Source organism: Muntiacus reevesi, chromosome 3 (genome assembly GCF_963930625.1).
Source record: "Muntiacus reevesi chromosome 3, mMunRee1.1, whole genome shotgun sequence".
NCBI classification, from domain to species: Eukaryota; Metazoa; Chordata; class Mammalia; order Artiodactyla; family Cervidae; genus Muntiacus; species Muntiacus reevesi.
Window position 1 is genome coordinate 146,753,605 of NC_089251.1, and position 27,930 is coordinate 146,781,534.

The 27,930-nt window shown below is 37.5% G+C and overlaps 1 protein-coding gene across 1 annotated transcript; it reads right to left on the reverse strand.

The window, feature by feature from the left end:
- Window positions 1-859: 859 nt before the first annotated feature.
- On the reverse strand, window positions 860-27,925 carry SGO2 (shugoshin 2). Its single transcript, XM_065930866.1, has 9 exons — window positions 27,831-27,925; window positions 20,809-20,943; window positions 18,525-18,700; window positions 17,437-17,514; window positions 16,601-16,686; window positions 12,900-13,123; window positions 8,641-11,796; window positions 6,254-6,404; window positions 860-2,763 (listed from the first exon to the last, which is right to left on the reverse strand). The coding sequence occupies exons 2-9, from the start codon at window positions 20,939-20,941 to the stop codon at window positions 2,748-2,750; spliced, it is 4,020 nt and encodes a 1,339-aa protein (XP_065786938.1). The 5' UTR covers window positions 20,942-20,943; window positions 27,831-27,925; the 3' UTR covers window positions 860-2,747.
- Window positions 27,926-27,930: the final 5 nt, after the last annotated feature.

Consider the following 27,930-nt stretch of genomic DNA (forward strand, 5'->3'; position numbering starts at 1 on the left):
CAGGCCAGTTGTCCTAAGGAACGAATACACTATATTTAATATGGCTGGTTACTTCTCCCTGGTGTTGTTTTTCCATCCTGACTTCCAGTATCTTGTCTGTGGGTCTAAAGCCTTTGATTAAATTAAGATTCAATTTTTTTCACTTCTTGGGTTTTATAATTATCTCTTTTTTGCTTATGCCAAAAATCATAATTCTAAAACCTTGACATAATTGCTTTATCTTGTCCTTAGATCTATTTCAAAACAACCACATCAATATTATGACAGCAATAAGATTAGTGAATAAAAGTTTAAGATTGATGCTGGGAGGGATTGGGGGCAGGAGGAGAAGAGGGTGACAGAGGATGAGACGGCTGGATGGCATCACCGACTCGATGGACATGAGTTTGAGTGGACTCTGGGAGTTGGTGATGGACAGGGAGGCCTGGCGTGCTGCGATTCATGGGGTCGCAGAGAGTTGGACACGACTGAGCGACTGAACTGAACTGAACAATTTTTAGAGTATACCCTAATAAAGATACACATATACATTTTTCTAAGGTAGGTTATCTGTAGAACACCTTCCCCCTAGAGTCCTGGAACTCTTCTTCTAAGTCTTTAAGTTTCAATAATTCCATTCTTTTCTTTATATTCCCTCAGCCCCAGAGATGGTGGGTGCTTCCCACAGTTACTTCCTCTATTATACACCACTAGCCCCTTTTGTCTGTTCAGTTCTTACTCAGGTCTCTAGAATATGATCAACAATTGATAACTGTAGTTTTGGTCTTGGCTGAACCATAACTAATACAGTCCCCATCAACACCAAAAGTCATCTGACACTCATTCATAATTTATTAAAAAAAAGCACTGAGTAAAATAATAATTGATAGGTAATACTTTAATGTGATTATAAGCATACACAACCAGCTTATTCCATAGCATCTTACTTAATGGGGTAAAGCCAGAGGCATTCCTATGAAAATCAGGAACAAGACAATGATATCCACCATTCTCACTGCTATTTTACACTAAATATAAGGTAGCAGCCATGCGGTTACATAAGAGAAAGCAGTGAGAGGCCTAAGAATTGGAGAGAAAGGAGGAGGAAAGATAGCCTGGTTTTCAGAATATATATATCTGGAAAATAGTATAAACAATAACAGAGTTTAGCAATTAACATACAGAAATCAATAATCTTCATATATACAAGTGATTATCGATTAGAAAAGAGACTCAAAGATTCCATTTATATGTATTACCAGGAAAAAAGAATGCCAAAGGCATCAAGAAATATGGAAAACCTCCATGAGGGAAGTTTTGAAACTCCCTTAAAGTCCCTATAAAGACAACGATAGAGGGGCATAAAAAGACACAAACTAGTAGAGGGAACAGAAAATTGAGAAATAAGTTTAAGTGTATATGGAAATACAACATTGAAAAATGTGGCACTTCAAATCAGTAGTGGAAAACATGGGACTTTTTAATTAATGGGCAATCCTTTGGGAAAAGGTCAAAAATTGTGTTCATATTTTACCATAAAACAAAATCCACATGAATCAGAAATTTAAATGTCAAAACAAAATGAAACCACGGGTAAATGTCTTTCTTAATCTGGGAACAGGAAAACTTTTTTAATGTGACTGAGTTCCAATAAAAGATTGTAAGTCTGATACATAAATGAAAAATAACTTGCATGGAAACAACAACAAAAAAGACAAACCTCATGGAAAGGAGGAAAAAATAGAAACACTAGGAAACCAAACACCAGATAATGACAGAGATTCAAAGCCTTAAGTAATAATAGTACAGGAAAGGAAAAACTGTCAGGGTGCCAAACCCTAAAGCAGTGTAAATTATTCCTTTAATAAAACACCTAGCCTCCATTCAACAGACACTGTTGGTAAATGAGTAAGTTCTGTGGGACTCTGTAGTCTCACAACTGTTTTTCAAAGTTTGGTCCTAGGATAGTCTGCCCCAGAATTATTTCAGGTGTTTGTTAAACAAAATGCAGATTTCTTGGGCCTACTCATTTAGTTGCTGGATATTTAGTTGCTGGATATAAGGAAGCTTTTCCATCTAGGCAGAATAGATTTTTACTAATCATTTCAATACAGTAAGCTATGTTTGTTAATCTCAGTTATGAATAGGATTTACTACTTTTTAATACTGGAATAATAAGTGATCTTTAAAGTTACAAAAACCAAATTCAAAAGCACCTGAGAGAGAAACCCACTCAACCAAGTCATCAGATTACATATAATGGAAGTAATACAGCAGCTGACAGTAAATAAGTAATTTTGAAAGTTGAAGAATGAAGGGTGAGAGAAAACTGGCCAGGGCAGAAGGTGACTTTTAAAATCTTATAGGTGTTCACATTTACTGAATGGTTTTAAAAACAAAATAAAACAAAACAAGGTAGTTTGGTGTATAACAAGATAACCAGTGCAAAGTATTTATAATACATTTTATTCGGTTAAAAGGTTAATAATAGTTATTGTTTAGTTAAAGGTTGCTTGGTTGAAAGGAGATTATATGAGCAGGAAGATAAGTTATAAGGTGACCAAAATAACTTAAAGTGCTTAATATTACAAAATAGCTATTTTATGCATATTACCTATACATAAGAATAAACACTCTACAAAAAGGCAAGAGATGGAAAAAAAAAAAAAAAACCCCAGAACTTTTCATCATGCTTTTCATCTTCTTGATCCTAGTTAGATCCCTGTTTTGAATTGCTATTCAGGAAAACCAGAATGTATAAATTCACCTCATCTTCTCATCTTCCTGCAAAGTAGAAAAAAAGGAAGATTTAACAACCACCTAAAGCTAATGCTTTTGCTGCAAAGTATGGAAAGGAAAATCGCTGCATCATAAAAATAAAATGCAAATTCCTCAAACCACAAGTTGCGTCACATATTTAAATAGTCTATGATCGGGGGAATTACAGATGAGGTTTTAGAGAAATTAATCAATCCAGATTTTATACATTACATGTTTTACCATATATTTCCTTTTAATTATGAACTGTAGCATACATATAAGAATATATGAAAATGTACAATTTAAAACCAGTCAAATGCTGACACACCAACATCCAGGTTAAGAAATAAACTCTTACCTCATCTCACAAGCCCCTGGTGTGCTCCTTTCTGGGAGACAAAATCAAAGCCCTCTCATCTCCCAAGAAGTGACCACTATTTTGAATTGAATTCATCAATCCCTTGTTGAACTAGTAACAGGAATAGCGGACATTCTTGACTTGTTCTTAAGTGTAAATACCTCTGTTGTCTCCCCATTAAACAAGATACTGGCTTTAGGGTTAAGGTATGCAAGTACAATTCATCATTTTATGAAAGTATCCTTCAATGTCTATTGAGTATTTTAATCATGAGTGAGTACTGAATTTTGTCAAAGGCTTTTTCAGTATCTATGAAAAAAATCATAAGCTTTATTAACATGGTATATGATGATAAGTTTTCTAATATTAAACCAACTTTGCATTCCTGGAATACACCTTACTTGGTGGGTTTATGTTTTTCATAGCATGGTGTTAAGATATGCTTTTGTAATTGGGCCGTGAACACTTAAGAGGAAAATGTATTCTCTCTTTTCAGAGTGTGGAGTTTGATATGTAAACTGTAAGATTTACCCTATTATGTTGTTTAGATCTCCATCTCCTTACTAATTTTTTGCCCACTTTATTTGCTTTATATTGAATAGTATATAAAAATTTATTCATGTACTTCTGTCTCTATGTATCTCCTATAGTTTTTGCTTCATGAAAGTAGTTGTTATGCTATTTGGTATATAATATTACAACTATTACATATTCTTTGTGGATTAGGGCTTTTACTATTAAAAATATCCCCTTTGCTATGTTCAGTTCTTTGGGACTTAAGAGATAAAGACTTTAAAAAATATTTGTATCACCTTCCTGATAACTGCCCCTATTCTCAGTGCCTATGATGACCACTCCATAACACACTGTAAGCAGTTTTCATCAGGATTTACTCTCACTGGGGGCCTGTCAAAAGCTATGATATACCTGCTGCATGCCATTCTCAGTCCAAAAAGAAAAAGTGGCAACTGGATTGTTATTATTCTTAGTATTCATCCTGATGTACATTGTGTTATTTGCTTTTAAAAAATTTACCAACTAAACTGATTCCCAGATAATGTGCATGCCCAGTAGATCTAAACTAAAATAGAACACTAATTCATAAGAGCATTTTATTATATTTAGTTTAGAATAGGTAGCTCTTTTAAAAGAATTTATTAAGTATTACCTAGCTGTAAACAGGAATGAGAAAAATCTCTCCAAATTGATGTGGAGTGATTTCTGGAATGAAATGATAAGAAGCAAAGCTCCCCAAAGCAGCTAGGTATACTTACTACCTTATGCAAGAAAAAGGAGGATATATACATATTTGCTTATTTGTGCAAAAGAAATACATGACCTAGAAACAAAAGGAACTGGTTATCCACAGGAGGTAATAAAAATAGGGTAGAAAGCAGGAGTAATGGGAATCGGGTAGTAGGGATGAAAGAAGTGACACTTCTCTGCAGCTTTGGAAAACCATCTAGCAATTCCTCAAACAAACACGATAGCTCAGTGAGTAAAAGAATCTGCCTGCAATGCAGGAGACACAAGAGATGCAGGTCTGATCCCTGGGTTGGGAAGATCCCCTGGAGAAGGAAATGGCTACCCACTCTAGTATTCTTGCCCGAAGAATCCATGGACAGAGGAGCCTGGTGGGCTACAGTCCAAAGAGTTGGACACGACAATGTAAGTATGCACACACACACCATATGACTCAGCAATTCCACGACTAGGCATACACCCAAGAGAAATGAAAACATATACACACAAAAGCTCAAAAATGTTTGCAGCAGCATTATTTATAATAGCCAAAAAGTGGAAACAAGTAAATTACCATCAACAGACAAATGGATAAGTAAAATGTGGTGTATTTTCAATAGAATATTTTATTCAGTCATAGAAAGGAATGAAATACTACTCATACATGTTCATCAGGAATGAATCTTGAAAACATTATGCTCAGTGAAAGAGACCTGTCACAAAGACCACATATTGTATGATTTCATTCATATGAAATGGCTGAAAAGGACATCTATAGAGATAAGAATTAGGTGATCAGTTGGTTGTCTAGGGCTGAGGGATACAGCAATGACAGCTAAAGGACATGGGTTTCTTCCTGAAATGAAGAAGTGTTCTTAAATTTACTGTGGTGATGGTGTACATGTCTGTGAATCTACTGAAAAACCACTGAACTGTACACTTTAAATGGACGAAATATATGGTATGTGAACTGTAGCTCAAAAAAGTTGTTTTTTAGAAAAGCCCTTGGTCCTTCATTTTTGACTGGCTTCTCTTGCACACTCTCTTACACTACTGACATCTGCTGGTTATTTTTTAAAAATACATATTAAAACAATCAATGCCTTTAATTTTATAAAGAAGCAAATACTGAGACAATTTAAAGAGAAAATTTGAGGATATTTCTATCCTTTTTAAAATACCATCCCAAATATCATCAGGTTCTCTGAAATAGCTATTTATCCTTGGAAAAAATAGGATTTTTGAATTAAACATATGTAAAAGGCATTTGGACATTTTTGAGATAATCAAGGAAATGGGAATAGGGATTTGCTATTAGATGACAGTGAAGAATTATTGATAATTTTTCTAGTTGTGATTACTGTTGTCCAGTTTTATTAAGTTCTTATTTTCTAGATATATGTATAAACAGAAGTGTTTTAGGAATTAAATGACTCAATATTAGGGATATGCTTTAAAGACACTACAACAGAAAACAGATGGTAAAAGTAAATATAGCAAAATATTGATAATTCTCAAAGCTCAGGAATGGATAAATGGCGGGTGTGGGGGGAATACTTTTCCCTCTCTTTGAGGGTATGTTTGAGGTTTAAAAAAAAAAAAAAGGCTGTTACACTTTGAGACTAAAGGACATATAAACCACTCTGAATTCTTCTAAAGACAAGGTAGAAAATAAAGAGAGGTAACAAATAACGAGGGGTTTGCAAATTATAGGCAACAAAAAATGTTTAAGCCTTTAAAATAAAAGAAGGCATTTCTTCAAATCTTACCCACATCATACTATGGGTATTACATGTCAGCAATAATGTATGTCATTCATACTCAAAACTGTTCAAATACAGGCAGGAATCCTTTTAAAAGCACGTATTTTATAGCACCACACTGAGATCACTTTTATGTCATTGAAATACTCACCCTTTGAGACCTGGCTCCTTTAAACAGAGAGGAGTACACCTTCTTCTTCGGCTTGGCAGCTCCGAAGATAGATGATCTACCTTGTTTTCAAATTTAGCAGCGGTATTTGAAACAAAACTGGTATTTGTCAAGTCTCGTAGCATTCTAACACCTGAAAAGAGTAATGTTTTCAAAAATATCTTTAATAGCCTATATAGAGATATTGGAATATATATAGGATATTTACTGGTTTATAAATGATTGGTATCAAATGTTTCAACTTAATCAAGTTATAATTTTGAACTTTATAAAAGTAGCACTGAAATTATCTGTAAATCAGGTTTTTTTCCCTAGCAATAATGAGAGGAAGAAACTTACTATTTAAAACAAACTATCAAAGTAGTAGCCTATAATGTTTTTATACTAAAATCATTGAGGCTGATAGAAATTCTTTATGATTCAATTCGATGTCGATGACTGCTCACACTATGAAAAGCAACATGGGAAACAGGTGAAAGACAGCTTACCAATCTCTACAATGTCCTGCAACTCGAGACCTTTGCACTTCCTTTGAGTCAGTATTCCTTTTACCTGGAACAGTCTTATCCATAAAAATCCTAGTGTTCTACATACATCTATTGAAATGTTACACTTCCAGTAGAAAACTGTAATTGATACAGGAATTGTCTAATACTGCAACATTTCCAATAACAAAAGAAAGTGAAACTTGCTCAGTCCTGTCTGACTCTTTGTGACCCCATGGACTATACAGTCCCTGGAATTCTCCAGGTCAGACTACTGGAGTGGGTAGCGATTCCCTTCTCCAGGGGATCTTCCCAACCCAGGGATCAAACCCAGGTCTCCCGCATTGAGGGCAGATTCTTCACCAGCTGACCCACAAGGCAAGCCCAAGAATACTGGAGTGGGTGGCCTATCCCTTCTCCAGCAGATCTTCCCAACCCAGGAATCAAACCAGGGTCTCCTGCATTGCAGGCAAATTCTTTACAAACTGAGCTGTCAGGGAAGTCCTTAATAACATAAAAACGTTAATGTTAAGAGGAAAAAGTGAGGTAAGTAATGTTATATATAGTTTGATTTCAAATATATATTTTAAAATGCATAGATTCACATCTGCAGGCAAATGGCAAAATGTTGACTGCCGTTCTTCTGGGTGATTGTTTTTCCTCCTATTTTCTGATTCTCTACTTTCAATTTTCTGCAATGAGCATTATTTTAATAACTGGAGAAAATAGGAAAGAAACACTAAACCTAAAAATCCTATCTACCCTTTCAGGGCCTAAAGTGCTATCTGTTTGATGACGCCTCTGCAGGTTTCTCTAGCCAAAACTATTCCCCATCATTACATCCCTTCATATGTGTGCTTTTATTAAAGCATTTGCCACACTTAAACACTGTACTTTTCCATACACGGATGAGCAAAGGGATGTGGTGTTCTTAATTTTTAATCCTCTAAAATACCTAGATTATTTTTTTTTTTTTTTTTTTTTTTGGCTTTGCCTAGTGCCATGTAAGATAGTTCCCTGACTGGAGATGAAACCTGTGCACCCTGCAGTGCATCTGTGGAATCTTAACCACCAGACCACCAGTAAAGTCCCTAGAATAATGTTTTGATCATACTAAATGTATGCTGTTGGAGACAGTCCCATCCTTAAGAAATCTGCAACTGTCTTTGGTAAAATCAAACTAGGGCAGTTCATTATTGTTGCTGTTCAGTTGCTAAGTTGTGTCCAACTCTTTATGACCCCATGGACTGCAGCACGCCAGGCTCCTCAGTCCTCCATTATCTCCTGGAGTTTGCTCAATTGGCTTAGATGGTAAAGAATTTGCCTGCAATGCAGGAGACCGGGGATTGACCTCTGGGTTGGAAAGATCATCTGCAGAAGGAAATGGCAACCCACTCCAATATTCCTGCCTGGAGAATTCCATGGACAGAGGAGGCTGGTGTGCTATAGTCCATGGGGTTGGACACGAACAGAGTGACTAACATATAGCAGGTATATATATATATATATATATATATATATATACATATATATCTCCATTGAGTTGATGATGGTGTCTAACCATCTTATGCTCTGCTGCCACATTTAAAACACTCAATTTCCTTCAAAAATATGAAAAAGGAAATCATCTGTCCAGTGTCATCATCAGACAACTTTGTGCTAAAGGCCAAATACATGAATGTCCAAGCCACTCTCACTGTTACCTTCTTAAAGTATTAAGCTTTCTTTAAATTCCTCCATATTGCTTCTATAGATCAAGCTACATACTTATACATTATTTTAAAATTCCATAAAAATCAGTTATAATAGGAAATGCTTTGCTGGCTAAATGAATATACATATATATACAATTTTAAAACTTCATCACTTCGGGTATGGACCTACCTATTTCTGATCTTTGTGTTCTCTGGTCGACTTCAAATTTCATGTCTTTCATCTTCTCATGTACTTCATCACTTACTTGAAAGATGGGCGAGCTCTCTGGGGCAAAATTTTCTTTCAGATTTTTATTAGAAGAAATACTCAAAGGTACTGAACCCTCAAGAACACTGTTAAGGGAAGAATCCTGTCTGCTAGGCGAATACATTTGAGATAAAGATATCAACATCTTTGTGTAAAAGTCTGGTTTAACTTTGACAGTTTCCACATTTTCCAACTTTTTCCCCTTAACAGTGTACTCAGGTTCAACTGACATTTCCTGAATGGTGTCGGATATCACCTCCATTAGTTCATGCCTATCCAGAGAAGCATCTTCGAAGGTCTTCCTTTTCTTTGATTTGGATGTCATCTTATTTACTTTTTTGACCTGGCACTCTCCTTCCTTTGTCACTTCTGCAACGTGGATCTCTCTCTTTCTATTCAGAGTTTTAGTGCTTAGCCTCGAACTCCTGTGTGGTTCCACGTGGTCTCCAGGGTCAGAATCTGCCTCATCAGTGATATGTTTTAAACCTGGTTCTAAGACAGACATCTGTGAAGAACCTGTCAACTGCAAAACAGGCATGTTGTCACTTTTTGCCAAAATGTTCTTTGCCTTGTCTGATTCTTTCCCATGCTTTTTAATTGGTTTACAAGGATTTGAAATTTCATCATAATTTTCTTTCTCATCACTGTTGATTTCCACACAGTATCCACTAACAACAGTTTGGCCTTCAGGTCTTTGTTTATTTATTTTAAAATCAAGATTTTTTGTATAGCTTTCTTGGCCATGCACATCTTTACCATTATCCTCATATATCTGGCACATTTCAGAAATTATTTCTGTCTTCCGATTTACTTTCTGCTTCTGCTTAAGGCTCTTATTTATTTTTGATTCATTCTGCTGAGTAGGTTGCTTATCAGTGACATGCTTTGTCAAATCCAACATATTCTGGGTCTTATATAAATGTCCATCATCTTTGGTGGAAAGATAAATTGTCTGAAATTCATGTGTGACTTTTGGGTTTTCAGAAATGGTTTCTTCATTATTTGGGGTTAGGGAGAAGTCACCTTTTTCTGGGTCAAATATATCTTTATTGCTAAACTCATTTTTTCTGTTCATTTCCAAAATTATTTCTGTCTTCCGACTTACTTTCTGCCTGAGTCTCTTATTTATTTTTGATTCCTTTTGCTTCCCAGTATCAGTAACACGCTTTTTCACCCCTAAAAGGTTTTGAGTCTCATAATCACATAGGTTCCTATTAACTCCAGAGGGAGGGTCAACTATCTGAAACTCATTGGTGTCTTCCAGATTTTCAGGGATGATTTCCTCATCTTTTTGGATTAGAGAAAGTAAGTTACCTTTTTCTGCATCAAGCTTGCCTTTGTCATCACTCTTATATATTTGGTTGACTTCAGAAATGATTTCTGTCTTCCGACATACCTTTTGCCTAAGCTTATCTATTTTTGATTCATTCTGACAAGCAGGTTGTATATCATGAACATACATTTTCACCCCCAAAACATTCTGAGTGTCACAATCATATAGGTCTCTACCGTCTTTGGAAGAAAGAGTGGGTGTTTGAAACTCACGTGTGTCCACTAGGTTTTCAGGGATGATTTCTTTACCCTTTTCTGGGCAGTACTCACTCGTGTTATCTAAATGATTCACTGTGGAAATTATTTCTGTCTTCCGATTTACTTTCTGCCTAAGAGTCTTATTAATCTTTGATTCATTTTGCTGCACAGGGTATGCGTCGGTGATTTTCTTTTGCAAACCCAACACATTCTGGGTTTCACAATCACACAGGTTTCCATTACTGACAGTGGAAAGAACAGATTTCTGAAACTCATTTGAAACATCCAAGTTTCTAGAGATGGTTTCTTTATCCTCTTGGGTTTGGAAGGAAAAGTTACCTTTTTCTGGGCCTTGCACATCTTTAGTATCATCCCCAAGTATTTGGTTCATTTTAGAAATTATTTCTGTTTTCCGATTTATTTTCTGCCAAACCTTCTTATTTATTTTTGATTCATTTTGCTGAGTGGGTTGTGTATCAGTGACATGCTTTTTCAAATCAAACATATTTTGGGTCTCATCATCACATAACTTTGCATTACCTTTGTTGGAAAGATAAGCTGTTTGAAATTCATTTGTGACACCTAGGTTTTCAGAGGTGGTTTCTTGAACCTTTTGGTTTGAGAATAAGTTTTCTTTTTCTAACTTATGAATCACAAATGTCTGTCTAGAAGCTTTACTATTCTTACAAGCTAGAGAACTTGGACCCAAATCAAATTTACCATCCTGTGGGAATTTATCTGAACTTTGGGAGAAAGAGTATGTTTCCTCTTGCTCCTCTGTTACATGAATTCTTTTCTTCTTTTTGTTACACTGCATACTTTGTTTGTCACTCTGATCAAAGCCATTAGGAAGGGTTATTTTCTTCAGCGTGTTCAACTGAGTCATCTGTTCATTACTGAAGATAAAATTTGGATCTCTTGAATCCCCTTCACCATCCAGGTCAACAGATCTTCTTTCTGGTCCACTTTCAATTTTTTCCTCAATATTCGCACCTGAACTATTTTTATGTTGTCTCTTTGCTCTTTCTCTCTTTTTTTCAGAGCTTGGATCTTTCACTTTTCTGAAAGTTTTCATTCCACAATCATCTGGATTTTTCTTTCTTTTCTTCTTAGTGCCTGTTGAAACTGTAACAATTTTGCTGACTTCACTAGCAGTTAAATCCATGTCATCATCATACACAGTTTTCTGCAACTGAAAGTCATCATTACCCTGAAGTGAATTCATGCCTTTTGTAAGAGGTTCACTTGCAGACTCAGATGAGGCAGGAAGGTACAATATGTTTCTCTGCATTGTAGTATTTGTTTCATTAGTATAATCTTTTATCTCATTATTCCAATTTAATATTGGACTTGAAAGCTGTTGTTGATCTAAATCTGTTACACAGGGAGTGTCTGCAGGATTATCTGACTCCCAAGATGAAACACGTTTTTTCCTTTTAGTCACATTATTAGGAGATGACTTCTCTTTTTTGTGGCTGATCGCCTGGGCATTTTTCTTCTCACTTGTCAGAGAGCTCCTAGAACTTTGGTCTGAGTGGGAATGGTTTTCTATAAAATCAAGAGAAACAAAATTCAGAAATAAGTAGTAACAAGTAATTTATTACTTTCAGAGAAAGGATTTCTGACAATGCATTCTGTTTAGATAACTTACATTATGAAGAATCTATGCTGATAAAAAATAAAGTAGAACCAACTGGAGTAGTCATAAGTCAGATTTTACATTCCTATCTACAGAAAATATGTACTGGGAATTCACTCTGCCTTGGCCTCAAGAGTAGAGTGGAGAATAGCCAGCAATAAAACCATGAACATTATTAATGTAAGTTTCTAAGTGGGAGGAGGCCAGCAAATGAACCCAAATAACAGTGATAACTCCAATAAGGCTTATTGTCAACATGTTATTAACAAGAAGCTAAAATTTATAAAATTATATACACACACACACATACATTTTTAGAATGGAAAATAATTCAAACTCCAAATTCAATATAGTTATGGTTCCATATGCCAATCTGAAATTCTAAGGAAGTGGCAACCCACTTTAGTACTCCTGCCTGGAAAATCCCATGGACGGAGGAGCCTGGTAGGCTATAGTCCATGGGGTCGCAAAGAGTCGGACACAACTGAGCAACTTCACTTTCACTTTCTTTCACTTTCATGTCAAATATATAACCCAGACTACATCACAGGATTATTACTTTAAAAACCATTAAAATATGTATCACCATTTTTCCTTGCTCAACCATTACCCAGGCTCAAGTTTTTGCTTTACCAGTATTGGTTATGATCTTGAAAAAGTCACTACACCTATCTAAAGTCGCAATTTTCATATCTATGAAAAGGAAAGGATGTAACTAAATAACATACTTTTAATTTATAAGCTAAGATACCACAAAAAGCTCTTTAGGCCAGTTCATTTCCAAATACTGTTTCCAAAGTAATAGTATTAGCCACTGTGGACCACACATTTGTCAGCATTTACTTTTAAATTAAGTTTTCACCAGAAATGTTAAATGGTGTAAGTTAGTAGATCTGTAACATAAGAAATCTAACTTATTAACTGTTTATACATGATAGCCCTCAAGAAGAAAATCTGATGAATGTTAACTATTTAATACTGATACTCAAAATGAACTTTAAAAATCTCTCACCTTTGGGAAGTATATCAACAGTAGAAGAAACATGTTCTGAATCATTTACACTACAAACATTCTGATCATTTTCTTTAACGAATAGCAATCTCAAAGTATTCTGAGTTGATACTGGTCTTGCTGATACCAAAGAGGGACTATCAGATGATGTCTTTGATATGGAACTGTCATCACACTGTATTTTCTCTTTTTCTTCATCATCATCATTTGAAGTTAATGGAACCCTAAGGGCAAGTAAGAATGAGTGGGTAATTTTGTATTTTATAAGAACTATTTAGAAAATTACTTGGATAATTGTTTCTACATTCCATTTATTTACGAGCCAACCACAAACCCACCCTGGTACCATCTTGTGTTCAACGAAGGCAGTTAGCAGGCAATAGGTAGTTTCTATTAGAACAGAACTTGGAATAAAACAGGAATGCTTCTTATCCTCTTTTCTCCAGTGGTTCCAAAAGGAGATAAATGATATAATCCCTGGTTGAGCTATTAGGATAATAATACTAATGAAATGAATAAAGTTCAAATATACTTACAAATATCCATGTATAATATTTACAATTTTCCTGTAATTAATTCTATGGAAAACCCCAAACTCTTCCTATACAATAGTATGTAAAGTTTTGTGTGCTATAAAATTTGCTGTTTCCAAAAGGTATCCATATAAACTAAAACCATATTCCTAGAGTAATTAAATCTATGGCGGGGGAGGGGGGGAGGAATACAGAAAGCTACAGAAATAATTAGACAAAATAACTGTTTTGAACTCAAAGAACAAAGAGTATGTGCGTGTGTGCATGCTAAATCCCTTCAGCTGCGTCTGACTCTTTGCAACCCTACGGACTGTAGCTTGCCAGGTTTCCCTGTCCACGGCATTCTTCAGGCAAAAATCCTGGGGTGGGTTGCCACGCCTTCCCCCAGATGCAGGGATCAAACCTGTGTCTCTTATGTCTCCTGCATTGGCCGGCAGGTTCTGTACCACTAGCACCACCTGGGAAGCCCCAATTAGACAAAATGACTGTTTTGAATTCAAAGAATAAAGAGTAATAGACTCCAATGATAAAGATTTTGCCTTATATGCCAAATTATAGATACTTAAAAATTACTGATGATGATAAAAATAAATAGAAATTATTTGTTAAATATTTAAAGGCAACTATTAATAGAATAACCATTGGGAGGAAATGTCTATACCACTTGAAGAAACAAGTTAGTAAAAATAAACAGAGGTGAGGCTCTGCTTCAGGTAATGGCCAAATAGTTACTATTGAATCAACTGTATCAAACATAAAAGATGCAAATTATAGAAGAAATATAAAAAACTACCTGAAGTCACTGGAGAGTCTACAAAAAGCAACTAGACTCAGAAGAGAGGTTGGCACTTTGAAAAAGAATAAGCTTCCCACTGCTTACAAACCTCAGTCAGTGCCACATTTTCTAAAAGTCAGAAATCTAGTTTTATTAGTATTAGTTCAAGGTCAGAATTCAGGACAACTACAACTGCTGTAAAGTATGTGTGATGAGAGAAATAATAGGACAAGTGGAGAGGGGAGTCCCAAATTTTGTGCAAATAGATATACATATATAAATTGGATTCATCCAAAGATAGCATTAAGAGAGTGAAGAGGCAAGTCAAAGGGTAAACGTTTGAAATGCAGAAAGGATTTACACATGGTGTATAGAAAGAACTATTGCAAACCTGTTTAAAAAAAAAAAAAAGATAACTTGATAGAAAGAAAATGAACATATAAACAGATGCTTAACTTCATTAATTATCAAGGAAATTAAAACTTCAGTGTAATACCTATACACTGGCTAAAATGAAAAAGATGGACAATAGCAAGTGTTGTTGGAGATATGTAACAATAAAAATTCTCATTTATTGCTGCTAGAAATATAACTTGGTATAATCCCTGTACAAAACTGTGTAACAGATTATTCCAAAGCCAAATATATAAAAATCCAGCAATTCTAAATCTATACCTAAAAATACCTAATTCTAAATATATACCTAAAAAATGTGTACATATATTAATCAAAAGGCAGAAACACAGCAGAATTACTTAGACCAACACTAACAACAATAGAAAGAACCAGAAGGATGGAAACATTATGGAAAAATCATGCAACGGCACAGCACACAGCAGTAAGAAGGACTGATCCACAACTACACAGGACAATATGGATGAATCTCAAACGCAAGGCTCAGCTAAAGAAGTCGGAGACAAAAACCATGCATCCTGCATGATTTCATTACATGAAATTCAAAGCAAGGCAAAATTAATTAATCTACAGTGTAAAAAGTCAGTATAACATTTATCCTGGGGTGGCTGGTGAGCAGTGACTGGCAAGGGGCACAGGATATCTGAGGTATGGGCAATATTCTGTTTCTTGGTCTGAGTGTTCGTTATACCACAGTGTTCACTGTGAACATTCACCATTCTCTAAAGATTTTTGCACTTCAAAAAAGTATGTATTATACTTCAAACAAAAGTTTACTTAAAAAAAATAAAAATTTTCTGGAGGGAAAGTTAACACTTAATTCATAAATTTATATGAAATAATGCAAGTATAGTAACAGTCAAGATTTTCTTGAAAAAGAACTGAGCACCTACAAGACAATAAAATGTACCATTTAAAACTAAATTTATTAAAATGTACAGGTGCAGTGTGGCACCAGTACAAAATAGAGAACAAAGGCACAAACTGGAATGAATAGAAAATGATACAATACACATAAGCCTTTTTTTTTCTACTATGGTACAGATACCACTTCAATACATAGATATTTCCTTGTACACTTGAATAAATGCATTAAACCTGTAATTTATATAACAGAAGAACACTGTCTGAAAGAGACAAGACAATTCTGATCAATATTATTAACTCACTGAATCATTTAACATCTTTGGACCTCAATAACTGTCTTTAAAAGTAACAGGTTTGAAATAGGGTGTTTACTAAGATAGTGAAAAGTGAAAGTGTTTGTCACTCAGTCATGTCCAACTCTGTGATTCCATGAACTGTAGCCCTCCAGGCTCCTCTGTCCATGGAATTCTCCAGGCAAGGATATTAAGATTATAATTAAATTATTCAAGAAATGGAAATTTTGGTCAGGTGAATAGTAATGATGAAAGTTAAAGTCTGAGTAGTATGCAAGATAGAAAAGGTAGAAATAGCTATCAGATATATCCAGCAAAAAACATGAGGCTAGTGGTGACCTGGAGGAAAAGAAGGAACTGAAGAATAGCAGGATTCTATAGATGACCATGGTTTTTGATTGATGGTTAAGTTTCCTTGGAGCCCTAGAAATACAACCTACCATAGCAAGATACCACAAACCATCTCATTTCTACCTTAACAGGCAAACTGAACACTGTTAAGACACACAGACAATGACTGATGCATGAAAATCTAGGCACTCTGAAACACTGTAATTCAAACACTGTAACTCAAGCTGCACCTGTGCCACTTTCTTCTCCAGAAACTATGGGAAAGCTGAACATTATTTCAAAGTCTAAAACTAAATTTCATTAGATGATATCTTTCATTTCTTTCACTGGTGCAATACTGATGAGTATGTCTTTATTTATTTTTAAATGTTTTTCTGTTTCAAGGAAGCAGACCAATAAAAACTACTCAAAGTCCAATTCATGCAGAAGTGTGCAAGTCAATATTTAAACAAGTTGTGAAGCAATTACCTTGCAAATGGAAGACGTGTCAATCTGCACTGTTTACTAACCCGTTTCTTCTTGCTACTTGGCGGTAGAAAGGGACTCTGATGGAACTATTTTTGAAAAGAACAAAGAAAATGAAAATGAATGAAATTTCTAATTTCATTGAACTGTGTTTGTCATTAAAGTACCAAATTATACAAGGATATTAATAGTAATGGAACAATTCTTGTGTTCAGCCTTCACTAGTTTAATGTGAATAATAAGATGATAAGGTTAAACACAGTTCATCCTTAATCACGCCATACAAAGATGATCACCACTAATATTTTGGTATATTAACTCCCAAACTTTATTCTACGCCTATGAATAAATACACACATGCATACCCATGCATATACCCATGTATACCCGTGCATACACCCATGTATACCCATGCATACACAATATTTCTACATATTCAGTTGATCCTTGAACAACATGGGGCTCTAGGATCTACCTCTATTTTTTTCCTTGAGAGTTTTTCAATTGTGTCTATCTTCTAAAAATACCAATTCTTCTCTAATTTGAAATACTACTTTTCTACTAAAATCACTTTATGTTTTTGAGTCTGTTTAATCCTGTGTTCCACTGAGCTGTCTAGTCTTGTGTTACTTTTAATCAAAAGTTAATTTTTACACAAAAGTTTTAATGACCAATTATATCAAATAACAGTGTACTGTTAGCCAATTAAAATTAACATTATCTCCATTCCTTTGTACAAAGTTCAAGATATAAATCTAACCTTGATGCTATGTAACTAATGTCAATTATCTTCAGTAATGCTAAAAAATATTACACTATTTAGCATAAATTCTACTTACCTCAGAAAGAGTGCTCATTTCAATTGCAGTTATCAAGTTATTGTTCATGAGTGCTTCTATTTCTATAAGCTTCTTATTCTGAAATAAAGCAAGACCTTTTAAATCACTTAAAATTTTGAGTTTACTATATTTTTATGAATACCATCAGTTGAAAAGACTTAAAAAATACTGAGATCACATTGAGCTAAAAAGGTGCTGCACTGTGTAGTTGAAATAGACACAGACACATACATACAGACACACACATATATTTTGAATGCTTTTGAGCTATCAACTATAAATTTTCCTGCTTTTTTTCTGGACACACCACATGAAATGTGGGATCTTAATTTTCTGACCAGGGATTGAACTCGCACCCCCTGCATTGGAAGTGTGGAGTCCTAACCACTGGACCACCAGGGAAGTCCCTTCCTACATTTTTCAGTCTTCTCATAGTAATATATCATGTGGCAAGTGACCATAGGCTGTCAATCATAGGAATTTCACCTCTAATAAGTAGTAAGTCATTTTTCCATTTTAAATTAATTTCTACTCACTCTGGAGTTAAGAGTTACAGTTGTAACCTAGCTGAACACTGGCTCTTACTGCCCTATCTGTGGACAGAGTTGGAATATGGAAAGAAAAGCAATGACTACAATCTTCATTCTACTGATACTCAGCTTGTAGCCAGTGGAAAGCTGCCATTGAGGGAACACACTCAAGAGAACTTCCCTCCTTTCAATTCACTGGAGAAAACATGCCAATCTTCTTTTTCTTTCATTTTTAAAAATTTATTTATTTTTAACTAAAGGATAACTGCTTTACATATTACATTGATTCAATCTTCTTAAAATACATTAATGTATCAAGTTTTGCTTATGATAAGCAATCAAATGTTGATCAAGGTATTATACTAGTTTGCAGAGCAGCAAGTACACATTTAGAATGTAGATTCAAGACATCTATTTCATTACCCATTAACAGTTTGTCCATTAACATAGCACAATCTTTCAATAATTTTTTTATACTAATTACAGATTTAAAAAACATTTTTGGAGCTTCTATAATAAGAGAAGTTTCAGAATTCAAACACAATGTAGTTTCCATACCAAATTATTTAGCTTTAGACGAAGAAATGTGTTCTCAAAATTCAGTTTATCCACTTCTTTTTGCAACAGCATCTTTTCAGTTGTAATTCTTCGAGAATTCTCTCTCTCTCTACTAAGAGCCTGAGCTAATGCCCTGTTGTTATGCTTTAAAGAAATTTTGAAAATAGAAGAATTGTCTGTAAAAAAAAAAATTGTAAGAGTTAATACTGAACATCTTAATACATTTTCATATTTCTTAATAAAACTATTTTAAACAAAGCTTATTTCACTTTGTAAATTTTAGCTGAAGGTAGAAGAGGATAACAACACAGATGTAGTTTTGAAAAAAAAAAAAAATGTACCCAGAGTTTGGAATTGAAGAAATAAAAGCTAGATAGACGATGAATAAAGTTGAGAGAAATGCAGCATGTCTGTGAATAGAGTCAGGAGTAAGAGGACTCTAGTACAGACAGTGCTGCGTGCGCTATGCCTAGCTGCTCAGTCGTGTCCGACTCCTTCCGACCCCATGGGCTGAGCTCACCAGGCTCCTCTGTCCATGGGGATTCTCCAGGAAAGAATACTGCAGGAGGTGTCTACACCCTTCTCCAGGGGATCTTCCCAACCCATGTATCGAACCCAGGTCTCCCGCACTGCAGGCAGGTTCTTACTGACTGAATCACCAGGGAAGCCCAAGAACCCTGGAGTGGGTAGCCTATCCCATCTCCAGGGGAGCTTCCCAACCCAGGAACCGAACCGGGGTCTCCTGCATTGCAGGCGGATTCTTTTTTTTTTTTTTTTTTTTTTGCAGGCGGATTCTTTACCGGCTGAGCTACCAGGGAAGCCCATAGACATAGTATTCCAGCATTCCAGATAATTAGATCAGTCACAAAAAACTAAATCCTGGTACTTGTTGTTCTACCTTCTTTCCTATCTTTGATGAGGAGGTAGGATAGAGAAGCTCTAACTAAAGATGCCCCAGAGAAATTAGGGGATCTGTGAAATTAGGCAAATCTGTGAAAATTTTAGAGTCAGTTTCTATGGCATCAGAACTGAACACATTAATGCTCCCAAAGTCCATTTTTCAAAATCTCTAGTGAAAGGGAGCATACTTACTGTAATGTTGGACAGATTATCTAAACCCTGTGGGACCTTCTACTTCTACCCCAAATACCCGCTTATTTCTATGCATCTATTGCAATCTATACTTGATCCCTTCTCTTTACAAGCACTATGTAAATATAATTTAATTCAGAATGCTTTCCTGTTTTGAGCAAAGAAATTTAATTGTGAATTCTTTGGTAAAGCTCACCTTACACATAATGTTCCCTTAGTACACCTAAAGCATAATTATATTTTCACAATTTTGATTTACATGCCACTATTCAATAACATATCTCACTGATGACAGTCACCTTTGACATATCAAAGGGCAATTAAGACTAGAACCAGTTCAGGACTTGTAGAAATTGAAGGATAATAACATTTTCCTGTTACATTCCTCAAACTCCAGTGTATTCCTTCATAACAGTGGGTGTGCAGTGGTCCTGTCAAAGAGAACAGGAAACTGCCACTACAGAAAGTGGTTTGATACAAAGGATGGTCCTAGAGACCTTGGAAGGATCAAAACTATGAGTGAAAGATACTCAGGAGGCTTGGCTATTTCACAAGGCACAATTACCTTCTACATGTGCTGCTACAGCAGCAGGAATCCTCCTCTCCCAATTAGGCTAAAATGAAGATGAATCATTGAGATCATTTTCTGAAGCAATGCAAATTTATTTTGGGGCGCTTCCCTCACCTTCTTTTTTTGCCTTCTAACATCTTAGCTCCAGAATCCATGAAACCCCATCTCCAAAGTGCTCAGTGCCCTGATGATGAGCTTTGGTTATATAAAATCACCCAATAGCACACTATATAGTCCAACCACCGCTAGATTACCCATCATCCAAATGCTACAACATATCAGAAGGACAATCCATCATTTTTTTCAAGCTCTTTTTCAGAAATGTCACTTTGAAAAAAAAAAGAAATGTCACTTTGGTATTTTCTTTGCAGTGTAGGAGGAAGTTGCCTTGGGCCACCCACCCCCCAGCCGCACTGCTGAAAATTCAGCTGTCATGACTGACAGTAAATCATCATAAGCACCCCCAACTAAAAGGAGTTGAAAGAGACAGGAAGGATTGAATAGAGAAGGTATCATTTAATAAAACAGTCATTTTCTATACTTGCTAAAGTACCAAATACTATATCCATTCTCCAGAAAAAAGTAAAAATATGAGTATACTTTAAGACAAATGACACTTACTTATTATTTTTGTTTTTATTTTTGAAGCAAGAGAAACGTTCAATTTAGTAGTCTTTGAAATTCTTCCGTCTTTCACATGTTTCTTAATTCCTGAGGTAAAAACTGAACTAGTTTCCATTGCTGGGTACTCCATCACTGAAGTTTTAAAAAAAGAAAGAAAGCAGAAAATCATAGTATTAATTAATAAGGGGGAAAAGGGCAACTGATAAATACACTCTAAGAAGTAAATTATGACTTAAATAATATGCTTTGTACATAAAGTGAAAGTGAAAGTGAAGTCATTCAGTCGTGTCCGACTCTTTGCGACCCCATGGACTGTAGCCTACCAGGCTCCTCCGTCCAGGCAAGTAGTGGATTTTCCAGGCAAGAGTACTGGAGTGGGTTGCCATGCTTAAGTATCTGCAGAACCCTTCATATAAAATCTGAAAGTATGAATGTAATAAAAAGTGGTTTAAAAGTAGAATACTAAAAAGGTAAATGACTGTTTTTTCACTCAAACCTATATCATTATGGCTGCCTGCCAGGAGCTAAGCTAGGCACTGGGTAGAGAAAACAGGATCAGGCTGCATAGGAATGCAGTTATAGGACGTGGGCACAGACTATACTGTGACGCAAAGTAAGAAGTGTAACCTTAGAGTTTTGAACAGAAGAGATATACCTAAACCTATGGGGATTGTTCCCACTTCATCCTCAGATATGCATTCCATTTTCTGCAGCCTTTACAGCAAAACTCCTTTTAAAAAAAAAAAGTATCTATAGTCAGTTTCCAATCTTCTTGTAACTCTACTTCACTCAGGCTTTCACTCTGTTCCAACAAAATGAGTTTTGTCAAGGTTTCTAATGACCTTCATACTGCTAACCTAATGGTCAGTTCTCAATCCTCATCTAATTTGATTTAACAGCAGCATTAAATGTGGTTAATTTATCCTTCCTCCTCAAAAATGATATTTTGTTGCCTACCAGAACACCACAAATTCCTGTTATTTTTTTCCCTCTAGCTAACTAGCTGCTGCTTCTTAGTCTCTTTTATATATTCCTAAGCTATAATAGGTTCTCTTCTTGGATTTCTTTATCTACCCTCACTCTTCCAGTGAATTCACAGTCATGGTTTAAAATACCACCTAGATGTCAAGAACTTCAAAATTTATGTCCTCTGTCTGGAACTCTTTCCTCAACTTCCCTGATTCATATCATTATCTACTCCACAACTCCACTTGGATAACCAAAACAGCACATCAAACTCGGCTTACCCAAGCCTGCCCTACTCAGAGCCTTCCCTACTCAGAGCCTTCCCCATCTCAACTCTGTCCTTCCAGCTGCTTTGGTCAAAAATCCCTCACATCCCAATCTACCTTCACGATTCATTTAGACTGTGACTACTTTTAAGTATCTCCACTGCTATCAACCTAGACTCAGGTACTAACATGTCTCACCTGAATTATTTCAATAGCTTCTTTCCAACCCTACTTCCACTTCTGCCCTCACTACAGTTTATTAATCTACAGAATCTAAAACTCTCCACCATCTACTCTTCTTCCCATTTCTATAATTTAAAATCCTCTTTTTCTCCTCCTTGTTCATTCTTCTCAAGACACAGTGGCCACCAAGATCTAACTGCTACTGACATATGCCTGGCATTCTTCAGTTTCAGGTCCTCTGTATTGAAGTACCCATTCCAGGGTGACTTACCATACAGAGATTGAGGTACAGTCATTCCTTGGTACCTGCAGGGTACTTGTTCCAGAACCCCACAGATACCAAAATCTATAATGCTCAAGTTCCTTATATAAATGGCATAGTATTTACACATAACCTACATTAATCCTTCTATATAGTTTATATTATCTTTATGTTACTTACAATACCTGATACCCTGTAAATCATAGTAAGTGCAATATAAACGCTATGTAAATAGCTGCTCCTTTGCCCCTGGATGTGGGGTATCTCCTCAAAGTCGCTGCAGCGCCAGTGTAGCTGCCGCTCAAGCACCACTCCACCCAAGGGCAAAGGAGAAGCCCCAGCAAGATGGTCGAAAGTCGAAAGTGAAGTTGCTCAGTCGTGTCCGACTCTTTGTGACCCCATGGACTGTAGCCTACCAGGCTCCCCTGTCCTTGGGATTTTCCAGGCAATAGTACTGGAGTGGATTGCCATTTCCTTCTCCAGGAGGGGTGAAATCGCATTTAGAATCAAACCCCATACCCGCCAGAGACACTCAGAGGGCTCGAACCTTGTGCGCACCAGGACGCGAGGCCCCGCAGAGACTGAGACAGACTGTGAGTGTCTGCTGAGGAGGTCCGGGTCACAGTGGCCTGCTGCGGGGGGCAGGGGCTCTGGGTGCGGCAGACCTGGGTATGGCATAAGCCCTCCTGGAGGAGGTCGCCATTAACCCACCATAGAGCCGCCAGAACTTACCCAGGACTGGGGACAGACTCTAGGAGGGCACAAACAGAACCGTGTGCGCACCAGGACCCAGGAGAAAGGGGCAGTGATCCCACAAGAGACTGACCCAGACTTGCCCGTGAGTGTCCAGGAGTCTCAGGGGAGGCGTGGGTCGGCGGTGGCCTGCTGCAGGGTTGGGGCACTGAGTGTAGCAGTGCCTGCATGGGACCTTTGGAAGGAGGTCACCATTATCTTCATTACCTCCACCATAGTTTGGCCTCAGGTCAAATAACAGGGAGGGAACACAGCCCAGTCCATCAGTTGAAAATTGGATTAAAAATTTACTGAGCATGGCCCCACAACATTAGAATAAGACCCAGTTTCCCCATCAGTCAGTCTCTCCCATCAGAAAGCTGCCACAAGCCTCTCATCCTTCTCCATCAGAGGGCAGACAGAATGAAAACCACAATCACAGAAAACTAAACAATCTGATCACATGCACCACAGCCTTGTCTAACTCAATGAAACTTACCCATGCTGTATGGGGCCACCCAAGATGGAGGGGCCATGGTGGAGAGTTCTGATAAAACGTGTTTCACTGGAGAAAACAATGTCAAACCACTTCAGTTTTCTTGCCTTGAGAACCCCATGCACAGTATGAAAAGGCAAAAAGATAGGACACGGAAAGATGAACTCCCCCAGTTGGTAGGTGCCCGATATTCAACTGGAGATCAGTGGAGAAATAACTCCAGAAAGAATGAAGAGACGGAGTCAAAGCAAAAACAGCACCCAGTTGTGGGTGTGACTGGTGATGGAAGCAAGGTCCGATGTTGTAAAGAGCAATATTGCACAGGAACCTGGAATGTTAGGTTCATGAATCAAGGCAAATTAGAAGTGGTCAAACAGGAGATGGCAGGAATGAACATCGACATTTTAGGAATCAGTGAACTACAATGGACTGGAATGGGTGAATTTAACCCAGATGACCATTATATCTACCACTGTGGGCAAGAATCCCTTAGAAGAAATGGAGTAGCCCTCAAAGTCAACAAAACAGTATGAAATGCAGTCCTTGGATGCAATCTCAAAAATGACAGAATAATCTCTGTTCATTTCCAAGGCAAACCATTCAATATCACAGTAATCCAAGTCTATATCCCAACCACTAATGCTGAAGAAGCTGAAGTTGAACGATTCTGTGATGACCTACAAGACCTTCTAGAACTAACTTCCAAAAAAGGTGTCCTCTTCATTATAAGGGACTGGAATGCGTAGGAAGTCAAGAGATACCTGGAGTAATAGGCAAATTTGGTCTTGGAGTACAGAAAGAAGCAGGGCAAAGGCTAATAGAGTTTTGCCAAGAGAACACACTGGTCATAGCAAACACCCTCTTCCAACAACACAAGAGAAGACTCTATACATGGACATCACCAGATGGTCAATTCTGAAATCAGACTGATTATATTCTTTGTACCAAAGATGGAGAAGCTCTATACAGTCAGCAAAAACAAGACTGGGAGCTGATTGTGGCTCAGTTCATGAACTCCTTATTGGCAAATTCAGACTTAAATTGAAGAAAGAAGAGAACACCACTAGACCATTCAGGTATGACCTAAATCAAATCCCTTACAATGATACAGTGGAAGTGACAAACTGATTCAAGGGATTAGATCTGATAGACGGAGTGCCTGAAGAACTATGGACAGAGGTTAGTGATATTGTACAGGAGGCAGTGATTGAGACCATCCCCAAGAAAAAGAAATGCAAAAAGGCAAAATGGTTGTCTGAGGAGGCCTTACAAATAGCTGAGAAAAAAAGAGAAGTGAAAGGCAAAGGAGAAAAGGAAAGATATTCCCATTTGAATGAAGAGTTCCAAAGAATAGCAAGGAGAGATAAGAAAGCCTTCCTCAGTGATCAATGCAAAGAAACAGAGGAAAACAATAAAATGGGAAAGCCTAGGGATCTCTTCAAGAAAATTAGAGATACCAAGGGAACATTTCATGCAAAGAAGGGCACAATAAAGGACAGATATGGTATGGGCCTAATAGAAGCAGAAGATATGAGGTAGAGGTGACAAGAATACAGAGAAGAACTGTACAAAAGACATCTTAATGATCCAGATCACCACGATGGTGTGATCACTCACCTAGAGCCAGACATCCTGGAGTGCAAAGTCAAGTGGGCCTTAGGAAGCATCACTACAAACAAAGCTAGTGGAAGTGATGGAATTCCAGCTGAGCTACTTCAAATCTTAAAAGATGATGCTGTGAAAGTGCTGCACTCAATATGCCAGCAAATTTGGAAAACTCAGCAGTGACCACAGGACTGGAAAAGGTCAGTTTTCATTCCAATCCCAAAGAAAGGCAATGCCAAAGAATGTTCAAACTACCACACAATTGCACTCATCTCACATGCTAGCAAAGTAATGCTCACAATTATTCAAGCTAGGCTTCAACAGTACTTCATCCGAGAACTTCCAGATATTCAAGCTGGATTTAGAAAAGGCAGAGGAACCAGAGATCAAATTGCCAACATCTGTTGGATCATCAAAAAAGCAAGAGAGTTTCAGAAAAACATCTATTTCTGCTTTATTGACCACACCAAAGCCTTTGACTGTGTGGATCACAACAGACTGTGGAAAATTCTTCAAGAGATGGGAATACCAGACCACCTTACCTGCCTCCTGAGAAATGTGTATACAGGTCAAGAAGCAACAGTTAGAACTGGACATGGAACAACAGACTGGTTCCAAATTGGGAAAGGAGTACGTCAAGGCTGTATATTGTCACCCTGCTTATTTAACTTATATGCAGAGTACATCATGAGAAATGCTGGGCTTAATGAAGCACGAGCTGGAATCAAGATACCAGGAGAAATATCAATAACCTCAACTATGCAGATAACACCTTCCTTATGGCAGAAAGCAAAGAAGAACTAAAGAGCCTCTTGAAGAAAGTGAAAGAGGAGAGGGAAAAAGTTTAAAACTCAACATTCAAAAAACTAAGATCATGGCATGTGGTCACATCACTTCATGGCAAATAGATGGGGAAACAATGGAAACAGTGCGAGACTATTTTTGGGCTCCAAAATCACTGCAGATGGTGACTGTAGCCATGATATCAAAAGACGCTTGTTCCTTGGAAGAAAAGCTATGACCAACCTAGACAGCATATTAAAAAGCAGAGACGTTACTTTCCTGACAAAGGTCCGTCTAGTCAAAGCTGTGGTTTTTCTAGTAATCATGTATGGATGTGAGAGTTGGACTATAAAAGAAAGCTGAGCACTGAAGAATTAATGCTTTTGAACTGTGGTGTTGGAGAAGTCCCTTGGACTGCAGGGTGTTCAAACCAGTCAATCCTAAAGGAAATTAGTCCTGAATATTCATTGGAAGGACTCATGCTGAAGCTGAAGATCCAATATATTGGCCTCCTGATGCAAAGAACTGACTCCTTGGAAAAGACCCTGATGCTGGGAAAGACTGAAGTCAGAAGAAGGGGACTACAGAGGTTGAGATGGTTGGATGGCATCACCGACTAGATAGACATGAGTTTGAGCAAGCTCCGGGAGTTGGTGATGGATAGTGAAGCCTGGTGTGCTGCACTCCATGGGGTTGCAAAGAGTCAGACACCACTGAACGACTGAACTGAACTGAAATAGTTGCTCAGCAATTGGCAAAATCAAACTTTGTTTTTAGGAACTTCTGGAATTTTCCCCAATTTTTTCCATCACTGATTCAGTTGGTTGAATGAGCAGATTCAGAATCAGGATGGAGCACCGACTGTATTATAAATAGTGGTTAGACGGTTTCCAGTTCTGACATTTAGTGCCCCAGTTCTAATGTTTCATAGCTATGTGATCCTAGCATCTCCAACTCTCAATTTCCACACTTAAACCATTATTTAAAAAATGTAAATAAGGGCATCTCACTGTAGGCACTTAATGAGCCAACGCGTATACAGTGCCTAGTATTGCACATAGCACACAGCGCTCACTAACGTTACCTATGTATTATTACTCTGGCTAGCATCTCGGCTATCTTTAAAGCAGGAGCTACTCGGTTCCACACCCAATTCTCCTGAGTTGAATTCCTCATGTATAAAAATCACTGTCCCTACTGCCTACCGAAATCCTACCTGTACGTCAAGACCCTACCCAGTTCAAGTTCTAAGCTCTTCCCAGTCTTCTATCACCCCTTCGCCGTCAGTCAGCCTCCCTTCAAAGGAGCGCTCCAAAGGAAAGGGCTCCTTCGAGAACTTGGGTAAGCAGTCATTCAGCCTGTTTACTGAGAGCTCACAGTGAACTAGATATCGTTCTAAAAGCAGTAGAGCAGTCATAAGGACAGAAATCCCTTCCTGCCAGGAGCTGGCCTGGCGGCTCGCCTCCTCACAGAACCGAGCGCTCAAATCCCCAGGACAAGAGGCAGTGACTCAGATACGACCCAGGGCCTTTCCCAAGAAGAAGCCCCTCGGAGACGGAGCTCAAGTCGCGGATCCGGAGACCGGAGTGGGCGGGGCCGTGGGCCGCGGGCGGCTCGGCTGAACAGAGACCTCGGAAAGCAGCGCGCACTGTGGTTCGGCTCGGGAAAGGCATGGATACCGCCAGACGGGGGGACCCACATCAAATGTCACAGGTCACTGACTTACCGCTTTTTCTCGGTGGGGGAACCAGCACCCAGCTCCCGGAGCCCGGCGTTCGCGGCCAGGGCTTGAGTTTAAACTCCGTAACCGATAGCGTTCGCCGCAC